Source organism: Mus caroli, unplaced genomic scaffold (genome assembly GCF_978045245.1).
Source record: "Mus caroli unplaced genomic scaffold, Mus_caroli_1 scaffold_11, whole genome shotgun sequence".
Taxonomy (NCBI): Eukaryota; Metazoa; Chordata; class Mammalia; order Rodentia; family Muridae; genus Mus; species Mus caroli.
The window spans coordinates 88,808,856-88,827,747 of NW_028227266.1; the positions used below are offsets into that span (position 1 = coordinate 88,808,856).

The 18,892-nt window shown below is 42.3% G+C and overlaps 1 protein-coding gene across 1 annotated transcript in view; it reads left to right on the top strand.

Moving 5' to 3' along the window:
• Rasgrf1 (Ras protein specific guanine nucleotide releasing factor 1) overlaps positions 1–18,892 on the top strand; it is a 114,269-nt gene that overhangs the window by 6,782 nt on the left and 88,595 nt on the right. The window contains exon 2 of the mRNA XM_085827879.1: positions 7,196–7,305. Coding sequence (XP_085684005.1) covers positions 7,196–7,305 — 110 coding nt within the window. The remainder of the gene's footprint in view (positions 1–7,195; positions 7,306–18,892) is intronic.

The following is an 18,892-nucleotide window of genomic DNA, read 5'->3' on the forward strand; positions in this document are numbered from 1 at the left end:
AGTCCTGACTCACTGGCCTGAAATCTGTAGGAGCCTGGAGCTGGTGTGGTATACACACAGCCAAAAACACAACTCAGCCCCTTGATGAATATTCCGGAGCCCCAGAGATTTGTGAACTCAACAGAGGACCAAAACACTGCCAAGACCTAAATACTCCCACAAGGGCCACTGTCATGTAGAGAATGTCAGGGAGGCCCAGATATCCCCACTTCTTGTCCCCAGAGGGAAAATGCACACACCCTCAAACACGAAGCCTTAATTTTCTGCCTCCAGCCCTGAACATGGAGAAGTTCCCAGCCACTCAGGAGAAATAGTGTTAGGGACTTTCAGCCTAGGTGTAGACTTGACTTTTGTTACATACACACACACATACACACACACATACACACACACACACACACACACACACACACACACCAGATTAAGACAGATTTAAATTGCTCTGGGCCTCCATGTCCCCGTCTGTGTTAAACTGGCTACAATGTAGGAAGCTACAGCAGGACCTGGCAGGTGTAGCCAGTGCATTTTAACAGTTACAACTTTCCACATACACTTTGTTTTTTAAACAACCAAACCTTTCCTCAATGAAGCAGTAAACCAGGTCACCAGGGTGCCAGGTGAAACAAATCAACATGGAGGTGTAACCCCAAAAGCCTCTGAAACTCTTAGTCAGCTACTCCTGAAAAGGGGAAGCCGATTGCTGCAGGCCATTGCTTGGTCTCTAGCACTATGCCACCAGAAGTGAGCACTGTTAAAGGCTAGAATCTGGGGAGCAATGAAGGTCCTCTTGATTCCCATCCAGCCCTATGGCACAATGCTGAAAGTTACATAATGCCTCGATGCAGTACCAACAAACACCTACAGAGTGTGTGCTGTGCCTGGGTCTGAGCTCTCAATGCCAAAAGCCAAAGGCCAGAACTGGAACCAGACCTCCTAAATTGATAGGGTTGATGGATATCCAGGCCAATTGTTAAGTGATTTCTGCTTTAGAGAATAGGTTTTGCTAACCTCTAGGGCAAAAGCAACTTCTTTCCTCCACAAAAGGAGATAATCATTTTCTAGATAACATCTCCTAGTTGATCCTTGACTTTCTCCACGTTGGAAAAACAATCCAACTCCTATCTTATAATAAAACCTCGTCAAATCTAAGAAAGTGAATGGATGAATTTGTATCATTCTTCACTGGGATTCCAAAATTCCTTGTAGGAATACAGAGACACTTACTCAAACATTTCCAACTACAGGCAGAGTTGTCTAAATGCCTCCTGGGTTCTTCAGCAACCTCCAGACATTGATAAAATGGTTTGGAAGAACGTGGCCACAGGCAGTGTTTGCAGACTGTCTAGTATCCCTTTGCCCCAAGCCTGCCCTTCCAACATCTTCTTTGCCCTCTGGCCAGACTGTTTACCAACCAGAATCTTTTTCCCTCTGGTCAGATCTGTGGAAAACTGGGAGGGGGGAAAAGAGTAGAGTTCCTGATGAGCCTTACTGTATGGGTATAGGTGAGGAGAGTTGTACAGTTGTGTCAGAGGGCTTCCCTGCTAGCCTGGGCAAAGAAGACAGCAGACTAATTATGAGACCTTCAACTGCCTCAGGAGCTGGAGTGAGCAAAAGTGTGAATGGTGTGCCTAACTTCAGCAGAGACATGACGCTGATCTTAAGGGCTAAGTCACTGTCCCAGTCAGCAATTCTTGCTGGCCCTCAATAAAAACCATGCTCAGGAGACTACCTGATGGAGTCTGAGTGTCCTGACTATGCACAGCGCCACCAGAGTCTGGAGACCAGTTAGAGAAGCTCACAAACAGCCACTACCTTGTTTATTCTAGTCAACTAGTAGTACAACTGACTACTATAATTGACCCAAGCTGAACATTGATGAGACAAAAAAAAGGGGGGGGGACATCTAGTAAAATGTAAAATGGCTCCTCCCTTCTGCCTCTAGTTTCCGAGAAGAACTCATTATCACTAATGTCCTATGTACTCTTTTAGAAAGGACACACATCAGATATGTGCCTGTGGAACAGAGCGATGGGAAGATGGCAGCAATGATTTGAGTGTGCTGAGTCCTACAGAAGCAGAGGGTCTCAGCACACACACAAAGGAGATGATGCCCCTCATAGGGACAAGGCAGACAGAAGTGGCTCCTCAGTCAGCCCTTGGAGACTGTGGTTTTCTGTGGTCTACTAATTACCACTGTCATGCTTGCCCACGTCTTCTTTTTTTGCCTACGCTGTAGTGAGTGGGCTCTGTCCTTTCAGAGAAGTCATTTCTGACTAAGAAACAGCCCTGCAGTCTGGCGCCGTGCCTTGTGCTAGGCATGGAGCTGTCCCTGTTTGCTGAGTGGGTGACTAAACTCATTAGACCAGTTCATTACTTAATTGGTTAATAGCAAGAGTCTCAAAGCAGGTGGTGTTGAATTTACCCCTGAGGAGTGGGCAGTGGGGCCAACAAGATTGATGAGGGGCAGGCATTGTATGAAAGAGACTTTGATGGCACACGGACAGCAGGAAGTTACCAGGTACTCCTGTAGCCAAAGAATTATTTTTGGAACATATTCAATATAGAATTTTTTTTGACTTATTGATTTACTTACCTATTTTTTGAGTCAGCGTGTATGTAGCTCAGGTAAGCCTCAAACATGAGATCCTCTTGCCACAGACCCTGGAGTGCTGGGATACACCAGTCCTATTTCTTTCATTTGGGTTGGGGGGAAGATCTATTGATGTCTCATAAATTCAGAATTCTCAGGAGTCATACTGGGTTTGTGGCAGGTGTTAGGGTTTGGAGTTCAAATATATTATTTCCTCGTGGAGACTTCGAAATGCCATGTCACTTCCGTGTGCTGTTCCCTCTTTCAAAATTCATGCCCCCATGGGGTAGTTAATGCTGTGGACCTTAGTAGCCACCTGTCATGTGAAAAAGTGGAGAGATAAGGAAGAGGTGGTAAGAAGGACAGGAACCGTGACCAGCAGAGAATTAAAAGATCTAGACAGGAAGATATGGAAAGGACAGGAAGAAGACGTGGTATCTTATCCAGATCAAATAACCAAGATATGGATCTTTACAGATCCTAGACGCTTGCTTGCTGTACAAGACACAGTGGCAGGGGACAAGCCTTACCCCAGGTCACGAGAGTCACTGTTGAAGGCAGAGCCTCTGTGGCAAGCATCCCCTTCAGCTTGTTTCCTTGTGGATGTACGTGAGCCAGTCCGGGGGTGTAGCTACCTTCCAACAGTTGAGGACCAGCATAAGATATGAGGGTTTCTGCACCATGGGGAAGGCTCAGAATGATTTTCAATATGTTCCTGTACCATCTATCACTAGTCAGCCATGATATGGGCACTTCAGAGACTCAGGAGTTCTGTACATTTAATGCTGCCACAAACTTGGCCCCAAATCTCTAGACTGGATCTGTGCCTGAAAGATAACAATATTTTTATCGCACACCTGCAGCAAGTCACACCAGCCAAGAAATATCCGTACTAAATTAGGCTCAGCTGTGTTGTCCAACAAGCTTACTAGGGGAGTAATGCTATAAAGATAGTAAGAAAATCAAAAGAGTAGCAAACAGGCAGTGGGGACTCATAGTCAGGGTGGTACCAGCCTTCTCGCAATTGGACCTTAGGAGAGGTCTCAGAGGAAGAGAGCCTCTTTGTGCCAATTGCATAGGTGGAGAAACAGGGGTAAACCCCACTAAACAATGCTCAAGGATACCTGGCTAGCAAAACATGCTGGCATAAGATCTATCACAAAACACAAGGCCCCAGGGCTTTTCCTTGCTGTCCTCCAAATCCATAAGAGTATGACCTGCCCATTCATTCCTCCTCCCTCAGGGAAGTCAGCCAGTTCCTCATCTCAAAAGAAAGTTAAGAAGCGGGGGAGATGGCTCACTGAGGGAGGTGCTTGCTATGCAAGCGTGAGAGCCTGAGTTAGGATCCCCAGGACCATGAAAAGGCCAGGCATGGTGACCTCTGGGTAATGCCAGCACTGGGGAGGTAGAAGATGGGAGGAACATTCAATAAGAGACCTTCTCTCAAATTTAAAGTAGAGAGCAATTGAAGAAGACAGTCAACCTCTGGCCCCCACACAAATTACACACATACACACTCATGCTCACACACACATGAACACACACAAACACATACACACACACACACAAAAAAAAAAAAAAACAAAAGGGAAGAAGTTCTTACAAATTCAGTCTCCCTTTTCCTTTAACCCCACACAGAAATGGAGGCTGGAGTAAATAATGCCTGTCCCCTTACCTTTGTCATGCTTTACCCCAGAGAGGGCAGCTCCTTGTGCAGGGGCAGAGGTGGGATGCACTGCTTTACCCAAATTGGCCTATAAAGCCACAGTATCGCAACCCTGCTTCTTACATGTTCTCATTCTCCAAAGTCCCAGATCAAGGGGACACTGGAACCTGTCACAGCAGAGGCCCCACACCTAAACAATTAAACCAGAGCTACACATGCCCTCTTCGATTAGCACCAGATGTTTCCCAAGCTCAAGCAACATACCCGTACCATTGTTACCAGCCAAGGATGGCAAAGAGCCATTCTGTGGTGTGGGAAGGTGTTTCCATTGTCCTTAGATGTCTATGCCCAGTTGTAGAGAGGAATCTTCCATCTGGAATGACTATTCACCGGGAGCCGCTCACGGAAGCCAAGGTTGTCCTCCAGGGCTGCAGAGTACAACAGGAGCCCAGATGGTAGCTTATGTCGGCTTTCCTGTAAAGCCCTGCCAATGTTTCCAAACACCTGAACTTCACAATAAGATGTTGGCAGGAGACAAGGAGCAGCAAAAGCCAAGGCTTTCTTAGCTCGCAGACCTCAGGGTCCCAGTTAGATGCAAAAGGGAGTCCCTTCAAAGTCCCCTTTTCTCTAAATCATTGTCTTCCTTCATTTTCAGACCCAAGGGCATTCATAATCTTGGCTATTCTCACACCTCCATAAAAAAAAGTCCCTTCCTCTTACTTTAACATGAGAACCTCGTTCCCCAGAAGTTTCTCTAATTACCATCCTCTATGGGGAATAAGTAAAAAGTCTGGCACAGAGGAAATGCTATCACGCTGTGTCCATCCCTGAGCTCTTTGTATTTGGGGAGCCTATCCCGGTGATAATTAAAATAAAACATCAGATCCCGACTCCAGCTAAGCAAAAGCAACAAACTTACGGTCTGGCCGTCTCTCTGGGGGCTTTGCGATGTTCAGCGTTATGACCACCATGGGGCATGTGATCAGGAGAGTTGTTTATTATCATTATTAATGTGAGCCAAGAAAGAGCTACATCCTCCCCGGTGCCTTACAGAGACCTCAGAGACTGGGTGAGGTAGAGCCACCTCATCTCCTTCATCCTCTCCTTCAGCCATTTATCGGTCACTCAGAACCAGCACAGGGTAGGGCTGAGAACACTCCAGGACATTCAGGCCCTGACCTCGAAGCAATCCAAGCCCTGTGCATGGGTCCATGCATCTCAGAGGCTCCAACATTGGAGAGGAAAAGTTAGGAAAAGGAAGTGTGTGCCCAGCAATCTGCATCCCAGTGGCAAAGGTCAGGTCCCAAAGAAGAGGTGTGTCCGTTGGCTCCTTCACTCTCCACTTCCTTGGTGTCTCTCTCAGTGTCTGGGTTCATCAGCTGGAAAACAGACAATGCCAGCAGCACTTGGTGGGTATGGGACAAAACAAGATCACGTAAGAAGAAACGTTATAGGCACCTTTCCTTTCCTGAGATGGAGAAGGAGCTACGTGACCATCTGAGCTGGCTCCTCTCTTAACCTGCTTCCTTCCCACAGGGCCAGTGCCCACTAGAGCTCTTCTTCAGCTGTTTGAGGCTGGAGCTGACATTTCACGTGACAAGCCCAGTAATCTGCTTCTTAGGAAACAAGGGATAGCACTAACTCTGCAATAAGTCTCCCCACCAGACCCCTAACACACCATAGGACACACACACACACACACAACACTACAAGACACTAAAATTAGTTTACACATCTCACCTCATGCTGCTGCTTCCAGCCTTTTGGACACCAAGGCACTGAAACACAGGCACCCTGTATGGCACCCCTCCAAAGGTCAGGTCCAAGGCCCCTCTTTGCATCGTATCCTGCTTCTTTCTAAGAGACAGAGCCAGCAGCCCCAGCTTTGGGTTCTCTGTCCATCTGAATGGCTTCTCAGGTTCTCTCTTGACCTCAAAGCTATCCCTGGAACCCCACATTCTGTATGCTCATTTCCCACTCATCCTGCCCCACAACCCACCTATAGAGCCCTATCTATTGTACTTCTGTTACCCAAACCAGAAACCAGGACCTCACCCTGGTTCCTCTCACCTTGTTTTCTGTACCCCTGAGTTCTTTGTTTGAGTACCCCTCTGCCTTTCGTCTATCTGCTGTTTATCTCTTCTACTGCAGCAGGCCATAAGCTCTGGTACCTATGTTGTCACCCACAGTCTTTCAACCAACTGGAAAGAGAATGAGGACCCAAGACACATCCTCTGAGAAGCTCCTTTACAGTGGCTGGCTCCCTCTGTGCTACACAGTCCCTTTCACCTCGAGCATAGTAGCAATCACATGGCATTAATTACTACACACTCTCGCGTCGTCCTTCCTTACTTAGTGACAGGTGGTGTTCAGAGAGCTTTATGGGTACTTAACTCCCATAACAACCCTATAGATATGTGTCTCTGAGCTGACTCCTCAGCTCCCCAGAGACCTCAGGGAGGCCCGCCCCACCATTGACTGAGCTTAAAGTCAGACACCTGTGCCCAGCACAGAAGTGGTTTGATTCTTTCACCCCAGCATTTAGATGAGTTCTTCGTCAATTTTCATGAAGTAATTAAAGACGTGCTACATTGAATTGGTACCCAGCCCCCCCCCACGAAGATGTAGGTTTCCCCCTCTGTCCTTCCAGAGTGCCTGATGGCTTCGAACCAATTTTTTTGTTGTCAGTGTTGATTTGTTTGTAATTGGCTGGAAAATAAGGCTTTGTAGGGTTTGTCTCCTTCCCTAGGTTTTGTTATGCCACACAAAATCCTTTTCAACTGAGCACTTTAAAATACTAAATAGAGTGGTATACCAGCAGACACAAAAAATGCATCTGGGCCTGGCTGCTGCAGTAGCAAGCACTCAGAAAGGTAGCTGGGAATGGTACCGGACTCGTGGGCATCCTGGTAACTGGAGATGTCTTCTTCTCTGTGCAGCAACATTACTTCACAGTGAACTTCTCCAATGACAGCCAGAAGACCTTGGAGTTGAGGACCGAGGATGCCAAGGACTGTGAAGAGTGGGTGGCTGCGATCGCTCGCGCCAGGTATGTCTTACCTTGCTAAACTGTCTAGGCGGCAGACACCAAACTAAACAAATTCCCGAAAGTCCAAGCCTCAGAACGAGGAAGTGGGAAGGGAGGAGAGAGGAGCATAGATGCTGTAAAAGCATCTCTTGCTGGAATCCAGTCTAGAGTGAGAGCACTGCAGAGTCCCACTCTGTTCTAACCATATCGCCCCATCTTGTCTTCCTGAGGATTTTATTGACCAAGGGTGAACATTTAATTGGGGTTGGCCTACAGTTTCAGAGGTTTAGTCCATTATCATCATAGCAGGAAGTGTGGCAGTGTGCAGCAGACATGGTGCTAGAGAAGGAGCTGAGAGTTCTACATCTTGATTCAAAGGCAGCCAGGAGGAGATTGGATGTGTCTCACACTGGGCATACCTTGAGCATTTAAGACCTCAAAGGCCTGCTTCCACAATGACACACTTCCTCTAACAAGGCCACACTTCCTCCAGCTGAGCTACATATCCTAATGGTGTCATTCCCTATGCACCAAGCATTCAAATACATGAATCTGTGAGAGCCAAACCTATTCAAACTACTACATTTCACTCCCCGGCTCCCTTAGACTTGTAGCCATAACATAATGCAAAATGCATTTAGTCCAACTTAAAAGTCCCCATAGTACATCACAGTCTCAACAATGTTTAAAAGTCCAAGGTTTTCCTTAGCAAGTATCTCACAACTCTAGCATCTCCAACACCTCAGGGTCTCCAAGGCAATCCAGGGTTCAGCTTCAGAGATTCACACAATGGCCTTTCTGAACCTCTATGCAGAGACACCCCTGACACATTCCTGGCCTCAGTGGCTTTCCTTAGTTGCAGAGGAAATTTTCATTCTTGATATTAAAGCCAGAACCACAAGGCAGAGCTGCCAAGTTCTGCTGCTTGCCAGGGCTGCAACATAGCCCCCTTGTTCAATTACATCTTCACCGGCTTTCTGTTTTCAACGGTTTACTTCACTGCCTGAGCTTGGCTGTTCTGAAACTTGCTCTGTGGACCAAGCTGACCTTGGACTCTGCATGCTTTTGTTTCCTGAGTGCTGAGATACATGCCTAGATCTAAGCTCTTCTTTAACTCCTTTTTAATATAAATCTTTATAAACATGGCCACTATGTCTCAAGATCTGGATTAAAGGCAAGTGTTGATCCAGATCAAAAGTGTGTGTCATGCTACCTCCAGATCCAGATCAAAGCCTGTGTCTTCCAGTCTCAAGATCTGGATCAAAGGCATATTGTCTTCTGTCTTAAGATCCAGACCAGGTAAGCTCTCCATTTCTGGACTGTAGTTCATTTCAGATATAGTAAAGTTGGCAGCCAAGACTAGCCATCACAATCTACCCATTGGACATATCTCCTTATGTCCAAATAAAAACAATTACCAGGTTATAATAATGCCTAACATGATAATAATGCCTAACATGATAACATAATAATGCCTAACATGATCCCTTGTACAACTGCAAATACATTGTAAATTTAGAGTAGGTGGCAATGTTCCTTAGGGAACATCCTTTTCAGAAGATGGAAGCTTAGCTGAGTGGAATCTTGCCCTGATGTCACCACTCCCTTAATTCCACTAAATATCTTTAATCTGATTATCACTCTGAACACAGGACTTAGTTCCACTGTACTTCCTGGTGCCCCTTTAATCCCTGAACCATATATTTTATACTTTTTCTTGTGCAGCTTGTGCCACTTGCAAAACCTACTTTTCATTAGAGTGAATCACAGGACAGAGTCTATACTGGGCTGTTTTGAGATTTCCTTTGCCAAAGCAATTAAATTAAATCCCTTCACCTTAACCTCAGGCAGACTCTTCAGACAAGGGCAAAGAACCACCATATTTGTCACCAAAATATTACAAGAACAATGTCTAGGCAATATACTAAGATTATTCTCCTCTAAACTATCTTGAGCGAGGCCCCTACAGTTCAAATCACAGTGAGCACGACTGCTTCCCATGCTTCTACTAGTATGGCCCATTAAGCCTCACTTAAAGCATTCACTGCTTTCTTAATTCACAGTCCCCAAATCTACATTCCTCCAAACAAAAACATGGTCAGGCCTATCATAGTAACAATATGTGCTCGATCACCCAGTAGTCCCATTCCTTGGTACCTATCCAAGAGGAATGAAAAATTACCACAACATTCTCTTATGTAAATGTTCTTAACAGCATAATGCACAACCATGATGTCTATAACCAAGCTAACATATAAGCAAACCTCTCACACATCCACAAAATGGAATGTTACTGGGAAATAATCATGAATCGACTACAGCTATATACAACAAGGTGGATGAATTTCAAAACCAATATGTTGAATAAATGTAGCAAAAAAAATGCTATATGATTTTGGTTATATGACTTTCTAGATCTGGCAAAACCAACCAGGGTGGTGGAAAGCAGAGCAGCAGCTGCTTCTGGGGTGGGATAGAGTGGGAAGAGATTCCTGGGTGCTAGAAGTTATCTTTGCCTTAATTAACTGTTTATGCTTTTTATCATAATTGCTCAAACTGTTACTAGAGTTTGGGACCTTGACTGGTTATGTCCAGATTTGGTGTCTTATTCAAAGAACTAAAATAATGGCTCACATAAAATAGTAAATGTAGCAAAGCAATAGACTAGGTCAGATATTCTGTCAAGAGTGACCACAGGCTCCAAGAGTGAGAGGACTCAAGGCCTAATTGTTGTTTGAAATTTCCTCTTATGGGTTTCAAATAAAAGATGTTGTTGTTGTTGTTGTTGTTGTTTAAGAATGTGGGTGGGATTTTTTGTCTTGATTGATATATTAAGTTATAGACTGTCTTTTCTACATGTGTCCTTTTCCATAATTTATTCGATTTTAATCATATGCATGCCCAATTATATGTAGTCATAAAGTGGAAAATATGAGATTCTACCAAAAAAAATATTTCAGCTTAATGATATAGTTCACCTTATTGCAAATACACCCAAAACTACTTCAGGCCAGACTGACCCTCCTACTCCACACTAGAACATAATTAGAGGGTGATTGAATAGAATCTGTCTAAGTTTGATGGTTGTTTGCCACGGACTGGACTCAATTGGCCCCTCAACCTGTGGGGGAATCAGGGTCCTGGTATTCAGGTGAGCAAGGACTCAGCGAAAAGTGACAAATAGACGAGAACACAAGGGAGTGTTGATTTGAATGTAATTTCTCAAAGAAAGCATCAGACTTATATTACAGAAGAAAACAAGGAAGTTAGGTAACGCATTAAGGTCATCCAAGATGAGCCTTATCCTTAACCTCATCCTTAATCGAGGTTATCCGATGCAAAATGACTCCTTATAGAAAACAGAGAAATGCATACACAAAAGGTAACAGGAACCAGTCAGTGTTTACAACTGGGATAAAATTCAGTGTTTACAACTGGGATCAAAAGCAGCCCCACCTAAGGTCAGTTTATTCTTAGAAGCCAGAGGCAAGGGCTTTATGCCTTTGCCATAGTTCCAATTCTAGTCTATTGTATAATCCACCTTCCTCCTAGGCCATTGTAAATTCCTGTGCATGGGAATGACTCAGCTGTTGTTCTAAGTATTTACTCTACTTCCTTCTTAGACCACAACTTTCCTTATTCATAGGCCATTGTAAATTCCTGGACATGGGAGTGACTCGGCTGTTATTCTAAGTTTACTTTGTAGACTAGCCCTGAGTTTTCTGGCTCTTTTCCAGTAAATTGTAATGCCTGATTTCTTTCACTGTCTACACTGGAGACAATTCCTCTGAATGAGTAGTACTCTTACTAAAATCAAAGCCCAAGTTTGGCTCAACGATTTCCTAGGATATTGGAACACTGGTGGAGGCTAATCTAACTTAGCTATATGTCAAAAATCATTCCTTAGAGGCACTTATTATAAAACAATATTGAAGGACAGCCCACAGCTCTGTTCACCGACTGACATAGGGACAAGTTTGGAGCATTCGTGCTACAGGATGCCAAGACTCCAGGAGACTAAGTTTCTGTGAAACTTTTTGCTTCAGAACTGCATTCAAGCTTTTGCGCCTGTCACACAGTTTCCACTGGAGTGGGTGTGGCAGTTGTTAAGGAAAGGAGAGACAACATCGCCTTCTTTAGAGCAGGTTGTGTATGCAGACCAGGGCAGATAGAGGTCCTAGGTTCCTAACAGGATTACAGGTAAGTTCCCTAGAAAGGAGTGTGTGTGTGTGTGTGTGTGTGTGTGTGTGTGTGTGTGTGCAAGTAGGAATTCCAGGCTATCAGGTGCATTTTAAAAAGAGAGGTATAGGTATATCCCAAGCCAAGCAGAGTCCCAGATTGCTAAACTATTTCCTATACTTGACTTCCTCAACATTGTGACGTTAGTATTTGTGCTTCCCACAACGTGTGTATTTAACTTCACATTTTAAAAAATGAATGATGAATAATAGAATGTCTCATGTTTCTGTTGCTGCATAAAGAATCAACACAAACTTGTCAGCTTAAAATATCCTTAAAATATTTTGTGGTTCTGTGAATCAGAAGTCCAGGCTCAACTGAGGTTTCTGCCTGGTGCCTTATGAAACTGAACTATGGTCATTATGCAACCTCAACCTGAGAGAGAGGTGGGGAAGGGGGGGAGAGAATGTACATGCATTTACATATGTGGATGTGGATATGTTGCAAAAATTATTTCCCTGGGGGAGAAGTAAATAATGTCCACCCTGTCTTTGTAAAGTACCAAGCAGAAACCCCAGTCCTACAAGGTTCACCCTGGGGAACTAGAGAATGTATTGGGCTCACTTACAAAGTGGTAAGGGACTGCTGGCAGAACCATAAAAAATCCACACTGAAAAGTGTTCATTCAGCATATATTATGACTTCTCTTTATCCATATAGACAGAGCCACCTTCTGTTAACTTTCCCCAGACAATATACTCAAACACCTTCCTACACCCCAAAGCTACGTGTAAAAATACCCAGGAGGAGGGGCCAGAATCTCAGGTGAACAATGACCCTCCATACCCTTTCCTTCTATACAGGACTGTCAACTTGGGAGATCACATTCTACAAAAGTGTGTGTGTGTGCAGCAGCAGCAACAGCAGTAACAACTGGCTCTCTGCCACAGCCATATTGAGTGTGGAGTATTTTTACATGTTCCCAATTTAGTTTTTATTTACATATACTTAATAGAAACATTCCGTGTACAAAAATAAGCACTGTGGTGTATTAATACCATATAGAGACATAATGTTCTCTCACACTGTATGTATCATAGTCTAGTATTATGGGATGTCTCTGTAGTGTATGTGAATAGTTCTTTATAAGATAAAACAGCCAGTGTGGTTCATATTCAACATTATAGTGAGAGCTACATGCCAGGCCAGGGGTTCGAGAGGCCAAATGCATGCTCCAGTCCTAGGGCTGATTCCATCTCCAGCTTTGACACTGTCCAACTGTTGTTCTGAAAAAACTGTGTGTCTTCACTGGACCTCAATGTCTTCATTGAGCAAATCATACAGCCACCCTTTCAGGAACCTGAGTTTCCTTCTAGTTCCGAGGCCTATGAGTTCATAAAGACAGTGAACACCCTAGGTGAGGCTCACTCAGTCTCCACTGGAAGGTTTCCAGAAGAGGAAGGAGTGGGATGGAGAATGGAAGGGCTGGGTGGATGTGGATAGAAAGGGCGGGAAGGGAGGGAAAGCAATATTGTTTTTTTTTTTTTAATTTCATTGTTGTTAGCAAATACCTGAAAAAAAAAATCAGCTTAACGAAAGACCTACTTTGGCTCATGGTTTCAGACCACAGTTGGCTGACTCCATGGAGTTTAGGATAGAAACATCTTATCAGAAGGGTATGGTAGAGGGAAACTGTTCCCCTCATAGAAGCAAGAAGCAAAGAGAAAAAAGCAAGAGCTGAGGACAGATACCTCCTTAGCAGACACGGTCCCCAGCTACACACTTCCTCCAATTAGCCCTTCCCCAGGTTCTACTACTTTCCAACCGTGCTTTCTCTTTTTTTATTTATCTTTTTTTTATTTTTTTATTAAATTAATAAAATGTATTTTAAAATATACAACTCAGTATTGGCATTTTAAGTCATCAAAATAATTTATAATAGATAAATTATACACGATATAATAAAAATATACATGATATCTTCTGAAGGTAACAGTAATATGCATTCAACCAGTTTTTAAATTTTATTTGAAATATTAAACATGGTACAAGTACAAAAAAATCTCTTATGAAGTCCTCTATGAAAGGAAATTGGGAAAAGTTCCTTATTAGACAGAAACCATTCCATCTCTAAGAGAGAATACTCAGCATAAATGTGGCTTCATAGAATGAATTGGGTAGTGTTCCTTCTGCTTCTATTTTGCAGAATAGTTTGAAGAGTATTGGTATTAGGTATTCTTTGAAGGTCTGATAGAATTCTGCACTACATCCATCTGGTACTGGGCTCTTTTTGGTTGGGAGACTTTTAATGATTGTTTCCATTTCTTTTTCTTAATTAGATATTTTCTTCAAATGCTATCCCCAAAGCCCCCTATACCTTCCCCCAACCCAGCTCCCCAACCCATCCACTCCCACTTCCCGGCCCTGGCATTCCACTGTACTGGGGCATATGATTTTCACAATATCAAGGGCCTCTCCTCCCACTGATGGCCAACTAGGCCATCATCTGCTACATATGCAAGTAGGTACTTGTTAGTTCATATAGTTGTTTCTCCTATAGGGTTGCAGACCCCTTTATCTCCTTGGGTACTTTCTCTAGCTCCTTCATTAGGGGCCCTGTGTTTTATCCAATAGATGATTGTGAGCAACCACTTCTGTATTTGCAAGGCATTGGCATAGACTCACAAGAGATAGCTATGTCAGGGTCCTGTCAGCAAAATCTTTCTGGCATATGCAATAGTGTCTGGGTTTGGTGGTTGTATATGGGATGGATCCCTGGGTGGGGCAGTTTTTGGATGGTCTTTCCTTCCGTCTTGGCTCTGAAATTTGTCTCTGTAACTCCTTCCATGGGTATTTTGTTCCCCATTCTAAGAAGGAATGAAGTATCCACATTTTGGTCTTCCTTCTTCTTGAGTTTCATGTGTTTTGTAAATTGTATCTTGGGTAGTCTAAGTTTCTGGGCTACTATCCACTTATCAGTGAGTACACATCATGTGAGTTCTTTTGTGATTGGGTTACCTCACTCAAAATGATATCCTCCAGATGCATCCATTTGTCCAAGAATTTCATAAATTCATTGTTTTTTAATAGCTGAGTAGTACTCCATTGTGTAAATCTACCTCATTTTCTGTATCCATTCATCTGTTGAGGGACATCTGGCTTCTTTCCAGCTTCTGACTATTATAAATAAGACTGCTATGAACATAGTGGAGCATGTGTCCTTATTACAAGTGGGAACATCTGGGTATATGCCCAGGAGAGGAATTGCTGGATCTTCTGGTAGTACTATATCCAATATTCTGAGGAACCACCAGACTGATTTCCAGAGTGATTGTACCAGCTTGCAATCCCACCAACAATGGAGGAGTGTCCCTCTTTCTCCACATCCTTACCAGCATCTGCTGTCACATGAATTTTTTAACTTAGCCATTCTGACTGGTGTGAGGTAGAATCTCAGGGTTGTTTTGATTCACATTTCCCTGAAGATTAAGGATGTTGAACATTTTTGCAGGTGCTTCTCAGCCATTCGGTATTCCTCAGTTGAGAATTCTTTGTTTAGCTCTGTACCTCATTTTTAAATAGGGTTATTTGATTTTCTGGAGTCCATTTTCTTGAGTTCTTTATATATATTGGATATTAGTCCCCTATCTGATTTAGGATTGGTAAAGATTTTTTGCCAATCTATTGGTGGCCTTTTTGGCTTGTTGACAGTGTCTTTTGCCTTACAGAAGCTTTGCAATTTTATGAGGTCCCACTTGTCAATTCTTGATCTTATAGCACAAGCCATTGTTGTTCAATTCAGGAATTTTCCCCCTGTGCCCATATCTTCAAGGCTTTTCTCCACTTTCTCCTCTATAAGTTTCAGTGTCTCTGGCTTTACATGGAGTCCTTGATCCACGTAAACTTGACCTTAGTACAAGGAGATATGAATGGATCGATTCGCATTCTTCTACATGATAACCGCCAGTTGTGCCAGCACCATTTGTTGAAAATGCTGTCTTTTTTTCCACTGGATGGTTTTAGCACCCTTGTCAAAGATCAAGTAACCATAGGTGTATGGGTTCATTTCTGGATCTTCAATTCTATTCCATTGATCTACATGTCTGTCGATGTACCAGTACCATGCAGTTTTTAATCACAATTGCTCTATAGTACAGTTTTAGGTCAGGCATGATGATTCCACCACATGTTCTTTTATCCTTGAGAAGAGTTTTTGATATCCTAGGTTTTTTTGTTATTCCAGATGAATTTGCAAATTGCCCTTTCTAACTCCGTAAAGAATTGAGTTGGAATTTTGATGGGGATTGCATTAAATCTGTAGATTGCTTTCGGCAGGATAGCCATTTTGACTATATTAATCCTGCCAATCCATGAGCATGGGAGATCTTTCTTCAGAGACTTGAAGTTCTTATCATACAGATAAGAACTTCCTTAGTTAGAGTCACACCAAGGTATTTTATATTATTTGTGAATATTGTTAAGGGTGTTGTTTCCCTAATTTCTTTCTCAGCCCATTAATTCTTTGTGTAGACAAAGGCCACTGATTTGTTTGAGTTAATTTTATATCCAGCTACTGCACAGTGAAGCTGCTTATCAGGTTTAGGAGTTCTCTGGTGGAATCATTAGGGTCACTTATATATACTATCATATCATCTGCAAATAGTGATATTTTGACTTCTTCCTTTCCAATTTGTATCCCTTTGGTCTACTTTTGTTGTTGAATTGCTCTGGCTAGGACTTCAAGTACCATATTGAATAGGTAGGGAGAAAGTGGGCAGCCTTGTCTAGTCCCTTATTTTAGTGGGACTGCTTTGAGTTTCTCTCCATTTAGTTTGATGTTGGCTACTGGTTTGCTGTATATTGCTTTTATTATGTTTAGGTATGGACGTTGAATTCCTGATATTTCCATGACTTTTCAAATGCTTTCGAAGCATCTAACAAGATGATCATGTGGTTTTTGTCTTTGAGTTTGTTTATATAGTGGATTACATTGATATAGTGGATTACACTGATGGATTTCCGTATTTTAAACCATACCTGCATCCCTGGAATGAAGCCTAATTGGTCATGATGGATGATCATTTTGATGTGTTTTGGATTCAATTTACGAGGATTTTATTGAGTATTTTTCATCAATATTCATAAGGGAAATTGGTCTGAAGTTCTCCATCTTTGTTGGGTCTTTATGTGGTTTAGGTATCAGAGTAATTGTGGCTTTGTAGAATGAGTTGGGTAGAGTATCTTCTGTTTCTATTTTGTGGAATAGTTTAAGGAGAACTGGAATTAGGTCTTCTTTGAAGGTCTGATAGAATTCTGCACTAAACCTATCTGGTCCTGGGCTGTTTTTGGTTGGGAGACTATTAATGACTGCTTCTATTTCTTTAGGTGATATGGAACTGTTTAGGTCATTAATCTGATTGTGATTTAACTTTGGTTTCTGGTATCAGTCTAGAAATTTGTCCATTTCATTCATTTTTTCCAGTTTTGTTGAGTGTGGCCTTTTGTTGTAGGATCTAATGGTGTTTTGGATTTCCTCAGGATCTGTTGTTATGTCTCCCTTTTCATTTCTAATTTTGTTAATTAAGATGCTGTCCCTGTGCCCTCTAGTGAGTCTGGCTAAGGGTTTATCTATCTTGTTGATTTTCTCAAAGAACCAGTTCCTGATTTGGTTGATTCTTTGAATAATTCTTTTTGTTTCCACTTGGTTGATTTCAGCCCTGAGTTTGATTATTTCCTGCCGTCTACTCCTCTTGGGTGTATTTGCTTCTTTTTGTTCTAGAGCTTTCAGGTGTGCTGTTAAGCTGGTAGTATATGCTCTCTCCAGTTTCTTTTTGGAATGTTTTCATTGTGTCCCATAAGATTGGGTATGTTGTGGCTTCATTTTCATTAAACTCTAAAAAGTCTTTAATTTCTTTCTATATTTCTTCCATGACCAAGGTATCATTGAGTAGCATGTTCTTCAGCTTCCACGTGAATGTTGGCTTTCTATTATTTATGTTGTTATTGAAGATCAGCCTTAGTCAGTGGTGATCTGATAGGATGCATGGGATAATTTCAATATTTTTGTGTCTGTTGAGGCCTGTTTTGTGACCAATTATATGGTCGATTTTGAAGAAGGTGCCATGAGGTGCTGAGAAGAAGGTATATCCTATTGTTTTAGGATAAAATATTCTGTAGATATCTGTTAAGTCCATTTGTTTCATAACTTCTGTTAGTTTCACTGTGTCTCTGTTTATTTTCTGTTTCCACAATCTGTCCATTGATGAGAGTGGGGTGTTGAAGTCTCCCACTATTATTGTGTGAGGCACAATGTGTGATTTGAGCTTTACTATAGTTTCTTAAATGAATGTGGATGCCCTTGCATCTGGAGCATAGATGTTCAGAATTGAGAGTTCATTTTGGAAGATTTTACCTTTGATGAGTATGAAGTGCCCCTCCTTTTCTTTTTTAATAACTTTGGGTTGGAAGTCGATTTTATTCGATATTAGAATGGCTACTCCAGCTTGTTTCTTCAGACCATTTGCTTGGAAAATTGTTTTCCAGCCTTTTACCCTGAGGTAGTGTCTGTGTTTTTCCCTAAGGTGGGTTTCCTGTAAGCATGAAAAAGTTGGGTCCTGTTTATGTAGCCAGTCGGTCAGTCTATGTCTTTTTATTTGGGAGTTGAGTTCATTGATATTAAGAGATATTAAGGAAAAGTAATTGTTGCTTCCTGTTATTTTTGTTCTTAGAGTTAGGATTCTGTTCTTGCAGCTGTCTTCTTTTAGGTTTGTTGAAGGATTCCTTTCTTGCTTTTTATAGGGTGTAGTTTCTGTCCTTGTGTTGGTGTTTTCCCATTATTATCCTCAGAAGGCCTGGATTCGTGGAAAGATATTATGTGAATTTGGTTATGTCATGGAATACTTTCGTTTCTCCATCTATGGTAATTGAGAGTTTTGCTGGATATAATAGCCTGGGCTGGCATTTGTGTTCTCTTAGTGTCTGTATAACATCTGTCCAGGATCTTCTGGCTTTCATAGTCTCTGGTAAGAAGTCTGGTGTAATTCTAATAGGTCTGCCTTTATATGTTACTTGACCTTTTCCCCTTACTGCTTTTAATATTCTATCTTTATTTAGTGCATTTGTTGTTTTGATTATTATGTGTCAGGAGGAATTTCTTTTCTGGTCCAATCTATTTGGAGTTCTGTAGGCTTTTTGTATGTTCATGGGCATCTCTTTTTTTAGGTTAGGGAAGTTTTCATCTATAATTTTGTTGAAGATATTTACTGGCCCTTTAAGTTGAAAGTCTTCATTCTCATCTACACCTATTATCCATAGGTTTGGTCTTCTCATTGTGTCCTGGATTTCCTGGATATTTTGAGTTAGGATCTTTTTGCATTTTGCATTTTCTTTAATTGTTGCGTCCATGTTCTCTAAGGAATCTTCTGCACCT